Below are 12,389 nucleotides of genomic sequence, written 5' to 3'. Positions count from 1 at the left end.
TTCTTCAAGAAAGTATTTGTGTATCTCTTACCACAGGTAATAGTATGGGGAACTTAAAAACAGAAAACAATTCAACTAGTTTATCAGTTTAGTCAGTTTTGTAGATATGATTCACAAGCTCAAAAATAAAAAACAGGAGCAATTACTCAACAAACACCTGGGGAAAGAAGACACACAAAAGCAGTTTCATTCCTCTTCTAATAAGGCTCCAAATGCCACAGACAGGAAACAACAGCCGAACGGAATGTCTTTTACACTACCCCACAGAAAGCGTAAGGTGTGCCACTGAGGAACAAAGAATGAAAAGGACCACAGGAAAAGAAAAGACCCACATTTAGCATGGATGCTAAGTTGCAACATTTACTACTGTCCACAGCTTACCATTTTATCTAAATATACAATGACTCACCCTGGACTGATGGCTTCTTCAGGAACACTGAGAGAATCTGAAATATGGGAATCCAGATAATCCTGCATTCTCCGAGCATCCATTATAATCAAGCTGATGTTTTTATCCATCATCATTGTGTATAGCTCCTTCGCTGTGATTGCTCCTTGGAATTGAGAGAGACAATGTAAGTGACAAGAAGCACCCAGCTCCATGTGCTGTCATATCACTGACCACACGGCAACCATAGTTTTCCTGGAAGTGTCGTATACTTGCTGTCCCATCACATTATTTATTACCTTTTAAACTAACTTTATACACAATTTGCTTTTGGCATTTATCAAGAAACTAGTTCAAAGCCTTTTTATAAAGACTTAAATACCAAAACTTGCTGGTGAATATTACAACTACATCTGGTGTTGGCTCTGTTGCTGTATAAAATATTAATAATATGTGTCTCATGAAAATATTCTAGTTTAAAAAATTAAGTCATTTGAGAAATGTCAACCAGAAAAAAAAATTTATGAATCAAAAGTTCTTGAAAGGTTCTAAATTTTTTAAAAGTCTCCTTGGGGTCTTTTCGAGGCTATCTGAAAACCTTGTAGATTTCCTAGAATAATAAGCCAAAAGTTTGTTATCTGTGTCCCACATGGGGTTGGTTAACCACGGTCACCTGTTTTCACTGGAACACAGCTACACTCATTTGTTTACATTGTCTATGGCTGCTTTCATGCAAGGCCCACAGGGCTCCTCAAGCATAAAATGTTTAATATTGAGCCCTTTAATATTTAGCAAAAATAAATACTCCCTATGTTGCTATTTTCCTTCCAGGTTCTACCACCTGAAGTGAAGATTAAAAAGTACTACCAGGAGGCTTAAATACATACAGAACTATTTCACCTGTGTGAAGAACATAGTCACGCTACCGCCAAAGCTAAAATACCCAGTTGCTAATAACCATCTTACTTCCTTTTCTAACCACCAAGATCACTTTGACATCAAAACAGTCCAAAGGGTGAAAACAAACCACCAAGAAGGGTAAAATCTAAGCAGGGTGAGATACAAAAGAACATATGGATAAAAACTATCTTAGAATGAATTGGTAACAGCTTTCAGGAAGGTACCTCACTACACTCAGTTTTACTTTTTAAACTGTTGTATGGCAATATTTTAAATAGATAATTTTAGTGTTACAAACAATCACTGTTGAAGTTAAATCTTTTCTGAGAGAGGAAAACTTAGGTAACTGCCTAAGTCTTATTGTTTAGGTCACACCCTTGTTACTGGCACGTCAACACCACCTATGGATAACATCCAAATTACTGGTTCAGATTTTTTTTGAGGGGAATGAAAGAGGCTTTGAATAATTAAGTCTACCACTCAGAGTCATAAGTACTAACAGTTACTTATATGACGTTTACTGTGTTCTAAGAGTATCACAGGCATTAACTCGATCACTCCTTACAATAACCCTAAGAAATAGATGCAATTATTATCCCCATCGTATGGGGGCAGGGGTGGGGGGGTGGGGAACTGAAGTAGAAAGGCGAAGTAATAAGCTCAAAGTGAAACTCAGAAGAGTGTACTCAAATCTGAGAAGTCTGACTTCTGAGAGTCCAGGCTCTCACCCACTATGCTAAGGTACATCTCGGGGTAAAAATGACAAGTACCAACTGTAATTTTGATGTTTTCAAATGTATATTACCAAAAATATTCCCTATGATATCTAAGTATAGACTATAGTGCATTTTCAGTATTACTGTACAAGTTAGGAAAAATGATAGAAGCTCACGTATAGATGAAACGAAATGCTAAGATCTCACTGTGTAAAATCTGAGATCAAGAGATCTCAATAACCTAAAAACTCTCTCTTTCTGAACACACTTACCTTTCTCTGTAGTCTCATTTTTTTCACTCTTTTCACCATTTATCTATTTCATAGGGAAAAAAAAGTTTCAACTTTAATAGAAACAAAAATTTTTACAGAAAGAAAAAGTCCAACTTTAATACTTCTTTGAAACTGAAAGCCTTCTAGAAAATGCAATGTGCAGGGTATTGGCATTTTATAAAAATACAGATGAACAGTAACGGCATTAGCAGGCTACTCTGACAACAGCTGAAACAACTAGTAACATCACATTCATACGTCATTTCCTCAAATTTTTCTCCAGTTAAAGGTGAAATATAATTTCAAAGCACAAATTATTAGAGAAACTTAGTCTTTAACTTAACAAGACAGCACTTCTTACAGTGAAATAAAAATTCCATTCCCTTCAGCATCCTCCAGTATAGACTTAAAGGAAAATGAATTAATACAAAATTTGTATTTCCTAACCAAGATAAAATGGGATAATTCTCTAAGGCAGTAGTCCCCAACCTTCTTGGCATCAGGGACTGGTTTCGTGGAAGACAATTTTTCCATGGACCAGGGCGCGGGTATGGATGGTTTCAGGATGATTCAAGTGCATTACATTTATTGTGTACTTCATTTCTATTATTATTATGTCAGCTTCCACTCAGATCATCAGCCATTAGATCCCAGAGGCTGTGGACCCCTGCTCTAAAGTACTAACTTATTTTGCAGATGGGAAAACTAAGGACCCACAAGAATTTATAGATCTATTTCTGCATCACTAAAAGTAAAAAAAGAAATGTAGATTATGTGCCTCCTAATATGATATAATATAAAGTACACAGTATCACCTATAAGCATTCTTGTCAAAAAAAAAAAAAAAAAGAACCTGAATCTAACTGAGCTCTTAGGCTGAACTACCAGCCTACAGGAAATATAGGAGACAGAGGAACAAGCTAAGTGACACAAGGAGGAAGTAATCAGATAAATCCAGAATGTGGTTCATTTTATAGAACTGATCTAGTATTAAAAAGCCAAATGCAAGAAATGAAAAATGAGAAGGAGACTCAAGTACAGGATGCTATAGAGACTTAAGACACATTGCAACCAAAAGAAAATGAGTGGACCTTGTTTGGATCCTGATTCAAACCGATCAACTCTAAAAAATCATGAGACAAGTGGGTAAATATTAGACTGGGCTTTATTTTATATCAGGGAGTTATTGTTAATTTTGTGAGGTAGGAAAACAACATGGTAGTTATTAAGAAAAACGGTCCTTTCTTTGAGATGCACACTAAAATACTTAGCGGTAACATGATATGTCATCCAGAATTTGATTGAAGAAAGAAGAGGTGCAGATAAAAACCAAAGCAAACGTTAGTTGATTATTGAAGCTGTGTTAACAGAATTTAATTGTATTCTCTTTTCAATATAAAAAGGCTAAACAAAAGTAAAAGTAATGAAAGATAGCCTTGCTGTTGGAAAAGCAGCAAAATCAAAGTTTAAAAGTTCCTTTCATATAAGTCTTGGGAATCTTGACTTTTTTTTTATTAGCCATTTGACCTATAAATGAGTATGTCTCTACAGCAGTACTATTTATCTTACATTATGAGTTCCTAAAATCAAAAGATTGGATTTCTTCACTTCTTTTTACATAGTACCTCACCCACTATCAGAAGCAATTCAACTACTACTTCTTAATGAAATCAGTGATGACCCACATACAAATGATAGGTGAAAGCTACAAAATGCTTAGGAAAAATTAAAGTAGAAAATTTTACATGAATTTCAAACGTGCTTAAGGAATTATATTTTACAAAGAATAGCTTCTGAGGAGGTTAAAGGCAGGGAGTTATATTGATAACTGGTAGGTATCACTAACAGTTTCTGGCAAACAAATGATACAGCTGAAAAAACTACAAGTAATCGTTGAACAAAATGGAACCCAGAAGAAGGCAAAGAGGAAGGGGAACCTGGGACAGAGAAAAGAAGAAAAAGTAAAAGGGAAAAAATAAGAATAGAAAAAAGGTTTCATACCAAAGAAACAGTGTACCCAATCTTTCCCTAATGTAAATTACATTTATTACAAAGGAGAGACCTTAAAGATCATCTATTTTAAGACCTTCATTGGCCAAACTAAGTCCCAAAACAGTTAAGCAAGACTTGATATGGGACCCGAACTCAGATATACTGAATCACAGTTCAAATGCCCTTTCCACAACTCTAGTAAAGTCTATAATGACTGCTAAAACCTAATAATATACACAACATATTTCTGTAGAAGCATCAAAAAAAAATCTGGAATCTACTAAAGCTAGAATTAATTAATTCACTTTCTAGTGAAAACCCATTAAATATTATCCTTACTGCCTAAAAAGAAAAGACACAGTGAGTGGTATTTCAATCCCTCTTAAGCAAATCACGTGACAAGAAGAACCAGTCTTTCTAGCTCACAGAATAAACCTGAAATACCTTTTGGGTTTTGTCTTTGGCATCCAGTACATTTTCCAAAGAACTTTTATCTGATGTGCTATCATCCTCTCTTTCTGCTTCCTGCTTTTTCTGTTTCTGCAGCTGCTCTTTCTCCTGTCTGTCCTTTTCTTCAAGTTTTTTCCGAACTTCAGCTTCTTCATATCTAGTTGAAAAAAGAAGTCAAGATGTCTTTTATTGGCATAATGGTGGAAAGTAAAACATATCCAGTTCCTCACCTTGAAATATTTTATGGCTGTATTCTTTCAACTGAAATTCAATTCCACCAGTGTTGTTACAAATCACAAATTTGCCCTCTGTAGATTTATTTCAAATTGCTCAAAAAGCTTGAAAAGATACTCTATGCTCTCACGTGGAAGTTGTTTAATATTCTTTTTGCTCTTTGCCTCTCACTAATTTCAATCCTTTGAAGATTTAAATATGCTGCAATTTCCTTTTCAAAGGATTTACAGTCCTAAAATCCTAAAGCTAACTATAAAGCCTTATTATTCAATACCTCAAAATACAAAAGTACAGACTTTAAATAAGTGTAAGAACCTAAAGCCCCAAAGATCGAGGAATAAAGAACATGATTATTGCTATTAGTAGTATGATTAGGTAAATCTAGGCAATACAAGAGTAAACAATAATGGGTAATCCCAAAATTAGAAGAAACTCTAATTCTACTTGGTTGATTAACTGGCTAAAGGAGAAAGGGAATAGTGATTCTAAATGATTTCATCCACCTTAACATATTTCAACCCCAAGATTAGCAATTCTGGAAAGGACCAAGGGAACACATTAGTTGGAAAAGATAATGTCTAAGTAAAGGCTATGATGTATACAAGTATCCCTGCTTTTCCAAAGTTTTCTTTATGCCACTTCACTTTTACAAAAGACTTATCCCATGGACGGAGGAGCCTGGTAGGCTGCAGTCCATGGGGTCGGGAAGAGTCAGACACGAATGAGGGACTTTCCTTTCACTTTTCACTTTCATGCATTGGAGAAGGAAATGGCAACCCACTCCCATGTTCTTGCCTGGAGAATCCCAGGGAGGGCGGAGCCTGGTGGGCTGCCGTCTATGGGGTCACACAGAGTTGGACATGACTGAAGTGACTTAGCAGTATACATGAGTACCTGTTTTTACTAACTGAAACAAATCTGAAGATGATTTTCACTTATAGAAAAAGGTGAAAAATGAAAAACAAGTGCTTAGCAGTTTTTTTCAGCAAGCTGTTAGAGAAGTAGTGTACACCCTGGGCAGAGCTGGCACTGCCAAGCTCCTTCCCCAGGAACTACACTAGCATCTCAGCACCAAACTGTTATAACTTTGCACTGTGTCTGTGAGCATCTGTGCTGTACCTCGATTATTTGTTTTGTGCATCTGGTAACAAGACGTCTTCTAAGGTATTGCTTCTTCGCCCTCTGCCATTTCAGCTTAGGTATGGTTTCACAGAACACTTTACTTTCAGATAGCAAGGGAAAACCTGTTTAACTATAATAGGTTGGTGCTATTAACTGATCTAAGTATTGAAAATCCATTGAGAAAAAATAGTGAATTAAAAATAGTTCCCTTTTAATTTTGTTATTTAAAGAGTGACTAATGACTAAAAACTGAAACATATGGTGTTACAACATGTCACTGCAACATGAAGCATATGAGAAATTCGTGTTTTTCTGAAGAATCCTGTCAGAAACTTAGAAAAAAATGGACGAGTTATAATCTAATACACCAATGCTTATCTTAACAATGTATCAGTCTAAACATTTAAAATTTTCAGTAAAGAATATTAATGGTAACACACAAGTAAGACTTTTTCCCCAGGAACTGAAATTTATATGCATGGTCATATATAAATGAACAAATTCTAAACATTATTTTTATCTTCTAAATATACATTTTTCTAAAGATTTCATAATAGTGTCCATACCTGAGTTTAAGGCTTTCAGAGAGTCTCTCAGCTTCTTCAATAGCTTTTTTGATGTTTGCAGGTCCAAGTATAGAATGAAAGTGGTCCTAAAATTATATGAAAACCATTTCATACTGTTGGTACTAGCTACTGCACATAGCACTAATGCTAAAAACAGAAAATCATGCTGTGTATATAAACAAGTTTAGATAAAAATATTACGACTGAATAAAATCCTTTTTAAAACTTTAAACCTACATTAATGCATGACTTCTCCAGTTGTTTCAAAAATATTTCTTCATATCATTAGTATGCTTAAAAGTAAGTACTTTGTAACACATCTTTAAGGAGTGTAAATACTATTTTCATTGCTTATGAATAAGTGCCAAAAAAGCAAACTACATATTTTAGAAGCAATATATATTTTCCTACTGTAAATTTGTTACTTAGTTTTTTTAGTCTCAGAAGCAGTAAAGCAAATTCTATACCGATCTACAGCATAGCGTTTTTCTTATTTTATTTTATTTATTTATTTTTAATTTTATTTTATTTTTAAACTTTACAATATTGTATTAGTTTTGCCAAATATCGAAATGAATCCACCACAGGTATACCCACGTTCCACATTGTGAACCCTCCTCCCACCTCCCTCCCCTCCCCTCCTTCTGGGTCGTCCCAGTGCACCATTTTTCTTATTTTAAACTGAGATGTTTCCTTCTGCTGCTGCTGCTGCTAAGTTGCTACAGTCGTGTCTGACTCTGCACAACCCCATAGACAGCAGCCCACCAGACTCCCTCGTCCCTGGGATTCTCCAGGCAAGAACACTGGAGTGGGTTGCCATTTCCTTCTCCAATGCATGAAAGTGAAAAGTGAAAGGGAAGTCGCTCAGTTATGTCCGACTCTTAGCGACCCCATGGACTGTAGCCTACCAGGCTCCTCCATCCATGGGATTTTCCAGGCAAGAGTACTGGAGTGGGGTGCCTTTGCCTTCTCCGATGTTTCCTTCTACCTGTATTTTATACCTACCTACCTCCCAACTGGAGGTAAATCACTGTAGACATAAAACAAGTTTTACACTTGAGGAAACCATAACAAAAAATCAAATGCCAGGAAATAAATCATCAATAATATAATCTATGTATCTACGTTAAAACACACACAGACACACACACACAGGTTTAGTACATAAATTATTAACAAGTACAATGAAGTTTAAAAAAAAAAATCACTTCCCTAAGGGGACATTCACTGGATCTTGCAATCAGAGATATTTTCAAATCACGGCTGGTTTGACATGACAGTAGTATAGTGAGAGTCAGCTAACTAAGTAATGGAACTAATTCGCCACAGCTTATCACTATGAGTTTGCAAACAGAGCCTACTAGCACAATTCATCACAAATGATATTGTACTCAAAAGTTATGGAAGAGCTGGTAGGATAAATTTGTTGATAACAACTATCATATGTCTATCTAACCTAAAAGCAGATTGTATTTTAGTTGATTTTATTCTTCTAGATTAAATAAATAAAAGAGCATTCACCATGTAATTTTAATAAAAGTATAGTTTATTCAACATTATATCAACTAAAAATTGTAGTGGAAGGGAAGTGGAATTACTTCCATTATCACAATGTTCTGACTATTGATGTACTACTTTAAGAGAAAATAAAATATAATCATTAACATTTCTCTGATAAAAACAAAATATAAAGTACAACCAAAAAAACACTATGAGTTGCTTTGTTAATTTTTTGGTATGAACTCATTTAAAAGCCTGACTTAACACTGTTGAAATGCTGAAAAAATTATGTTTGGGCATGGCTGTTAAAAACTCCCAGAAGACATTCCCCTAATATCAGTGAGGTTTCTTGTCAATAATTATCTCTCTCTGTGCTCTTAAAGGAACACAGCTCAAGTAAGTATAACATTTTTCCAACTTTTCAATAGCATTGATAATTAGCAGAATAATGAAAAAAATGTCCAATACTTATACAACTAAAAGCATTTGCTTCTTGGTTTACCTATTCCTGAACACACAAATTCAAGCAATTCTAATGCTTCCCGAACAAAATGGTTTACTAATAATAATATTTAGGATTAATTATCAAGATCACCATGGAGATGTAAAAAAATTTTTTTAAAAAGGAATAAAAATATTCTAACTGCATCTAGACTTTGCTGTACTAATATTTTCAGTATATCTGCCTTCCCTTTTTTTCAAGATAACCCTAAAAAATTGTTCATAAACTGATATTTGTCAATGAATAAATAATAAACATGTTTTCTACTATTGAACTTGCTACATTAACAAGTTTTCTCTAAATCTTGGTGTAAAACCAGTGAAAAATGTTTAAGTTTCTGAAGAAGGCTGGTCACATTACATTCTGTCCCTTTGGATTTAAAGGATGAAAACCAGAAAATATGTAGTTACTAAAATTAATACTTCATATACTTAAACTGCACCAGAGAAGCTGAGCTAAATGAAACAAAAAACAGTTCTACGACTGAAGCAGATGTGGTACCCCAGACAGAGCAAATAGAAAAAAACAATCCCTTTACAGAAAACCAAGAACTGAACATCTGCAGCATATGAAGTGAAAGCTTGGGTTACTTGAGCCTTTGCAGGGAGCTTCTTCACCTGAACAAGTCCTGCCACTTTCAACTATCAATGATACATTCTTCAGAAATGCAACAGATACTCTGTGGAAATGGAAAACTTTCTAACTGATTAAAATTTACTCCAACCTCTTCAAGCTTTAAAAAAAAAAAAAAGTAAATACATAACCACTCCCAATCTTGTCAAAGAAAAAAAAAGTAACCACTAAGTTAGAAAAATAAAGCAAAAGTTAAGTAAGTACATAAAAAAATTGGCTCTACCACAAAAGACAAAAACGCAGACACCAAAACTACCGCAGTTCTCCAAATCTTCAAATCTTTCAGTATCTTTTTTATATTTCTGACAGAATTCAGATTTATGTTTTAATGAATAAAACATGTTTACAATAGAAATAAGCAGAATAACTGCCACCATTTATTCAATCACCCATCCAATATTTATAGAATACTTACAGTATGATAGGAATGATAATACAAGACTTATCTCTGATTCTTACCGCAACCCACCAAGAAGTTCCCCTTTACAGGAACTGGGGGTGCTCAGGATAGATGAAGGAACTTGCTCAGGAGCCCAAAGTGAGAGAGTGCAATCCCAACCCATGTATGTTCCACCCCAGTCTGTGATGTTTTTGTGATGCCACCAGGGTCTTCCAGCACTGGGTTCTTTTTTATTATTTCATAAATAAGCCAAAGCTTTTAGTTGTGGGTAGCCCTTCATAACCCATACATATGTATTTAGCAGAGTGGCTTTTCTTCAATTTTATGTTGAGCAGAAACAACATGACTCAAAGACCCTCTGAGTAAAATGTCCATTACATAATTGTTATTTTCAGAAATCTTCCAGTGGAGTTAGGAAACACATCAGGGATGACAGGAAGTATTAAATACATGAATTATTTACTGGTTCTAAGCAGCATCTTTTTAACAGATATGGTAAAAACCATCAAAGAGGGTGCAAAATAGGGCTCCATCTTTATCTGAAGGTAAGTATGTTCAAGAATGTTCCAAGGGCAGGACCATTCCACCCACCTCTAGACAGGAAGATGAAGCTCCAAATGCAAGGGGCTACCTTTCCAAAGCTAGATCTAAAACCCTGTAAAGATTACTAGCATAATTTTGCTGGTGAGAAGAAACACCAGCAATCATTTGCCACCATTAAAGAAAATAGTAAAATTATCCCATAACCCACAACCAAAAGAAATTATCAGTCCCATTACTGTGGACAAAAAAAAAAAAAGGTTATTTTGAAGAGTAAGAGAACTTCTCTTTTTATGCTTCTATAAGTCAATTTAAATGAAACAAGCTAATTCTGCCACTAGTGAATCAAAGTAAAAATCACAATATTAATTCAAGAATGGCTTGTCTACCAGGTAAGAAATCTATGAGCAGGATTTTGCTACTATTCTCTAGTAGCAAGATCATTCCTAGGTTAAAGGTAGAACCATGAACACAATATTCTTCCCATTTCTTTAACCCAGTTTCTGTTTTCTTCTTTCGTTTGTTTCTGGTGTGATAAAAATGCAATCATCTTCTCCAGCAACACTTATCCCAATCAAAAATTCTCTTTACCCACTAACACCTCTCCCACCATCCCTCCTGGTGCTTCAGCAAATTCAAAGAAAGGCACCTGGCTCAAAGGACTGAAAATAATAAATATATAAAAATGGAAGCGGTCAACATTAATTTTGCAAGCTGAGATCTTTAATATGGCTATGATGTCAATTAAATACAAGAGCTATCACATAAAAACAAGTGACTAAACCCTGACTCTTGAAAAAGTATAACTACAGTCATATATTTCTTACTTAATGCATGAATAAACTGAATCCTTCCATTTGACCTGGCAATAATTACAACAGAAAACTAACTACAAGTCTGTATGTTGCTATAAACTTGTTCTAATGCAAAGCAAATGAAGTGTGTGTATACAGTGCGAGTATGTACACACACACACACATATAAACTTGCAAATAATTAAAGTAAATCTTTAGTTAGCTTTTTCTGCTTGCAGAAGAATTTGAATTTGCTGCTAAATTTCAGGGTTAGTTAAAAATTTTAGAGATGAACAGCTCTACCATGTGACAATAACTTAGCAAATAAAAGCTTAGAAATAAAGGGTACCTGCTGTTGCATGAAATCAGGCCTTTTTTTGATAAGATTATAAACAGTCACATATTTCATATATAGCACATAGGCCCTTTCCTCATCACGATCTAATCTGCTTTCTTCTGCAGTCTTGAAGATCTTCAGGGCACTCTGTACATAACTTAAAATCAGAGGAAAACATAATTATAACACTTGACATCTGGGAGGAAAAAGTCATGTATAAAGTCTACAGAGAATCTCAATACATTTCATAATTTAGACTGCACTACTTCAGAATTGATACAAAGTTAGATATAAGTTTGGATACAACATGAAAATTTCCCTTATGCTACAATTAAATACTTACGTTTCCTAAATTTTTTGTATGTCACCAAACTGTTCAAAATGCACCTAAGACTAGTTTTGTTTTTTTTTTTAAACTTTACATAATTGTATTAGTTTTGCCAAATATCAAAATGAATCCGCCACAGGTATACATGTGTTCCCCATCCTGAACCCTCCTCCCTCCTCCCTCCCCATACCATCCCTCTGGGTCGTCCCAGTGCACTAGCCCCAAGCATCCAGTATTGTGCATCGAACCTGGACTGGCATCTCGTTTCATACATGATATTTTACATGTTTCAATGCCATTCTCCCAAATCTTCCCACCCTCTCCCTCTCCCATAGAGTCCATGAGACTGTTCTATACATCAGTGTCTCTTTTGCTGCTAAGACTAGTTTTTAAAAGATTACTACAAAAGATAATCCTGAGGCAAACAGTCCTCCAGCATCCATATAATAGTCATACTCTACAACAGAGCTGTATACTACTCGTATTGAAGTAGGGGAGATAAAATAGTTACTATTTTAAAGTTAAATACTTTTCAATTCTCCTTACTCTTTTCTAATTAACCATGATGTAAAATTCTCCCCACCCAAGAAACTAGAGCCAGGAAAGGGGACATGAGTTTAATCTTTTAGAGTTTTCTACACAATAGCTGAATGATTCACTGGCCCTAAAAGGAAAAGAGATTTAAAGTCTAAAAACATGTCATCTTAAAACTCCA

The 12,389-nt window shown here is 34.9% G+C and overlaps 1 protein-coding gene across 1 annotated transcript in view; it reads right to left on the bottom strand.

Moving 5' to 3' along the window:
* Positions 1-12,389, bottom strand: part of USP8 (ubiquitin specific peptidase 8) — a 51,585-nt gene that overhangs the window by 22,005 nt on the left and 17,191 nt on the right. Inside the window, exons 3-7 of the mRNA XM_005892169.3 lie at positions 11,359-11,503; positions 6,641-6,726; positions 4,713-4,875; positions 2,277-2,319; positions 410-554 (exon numbers count right to left, since the gene is read on the bottom strand). Of these exons, the coding sequence (XP_005892231.2) occupies positions 410-554; positions 2,277-2,319; positions 4,713-4,875; positions 6,641-6,726; positions 11,359-11,503 (582 nt within the window). The remainder of the gene's footprint in view (positions 1-409; positions 555-2,276; positions 2,320-4,712; positions 4,876-6,640; positions 6,727-11,358; positions 11,504-12,389) is intronic.

This window comes from Bos mutus, chromosome 10, assembly GCF_027580195.1.
Source record: "Bos mutus isolate GX-2022 chromosome 10, NWIPB_WYAK_1.1, whole genome shotgun sequence".
Lineage (NCBI taxonomy): Eukaryota > Metazoa > Chordata > Mammalia > Artiodactyla > Bovidae > Bos > Bos mutus.
The sequence above is the reverse complement of the archived record's forward strand: the minus strand, read 5'-3'. Positions and strand labels throughout refer to the sequence as shown.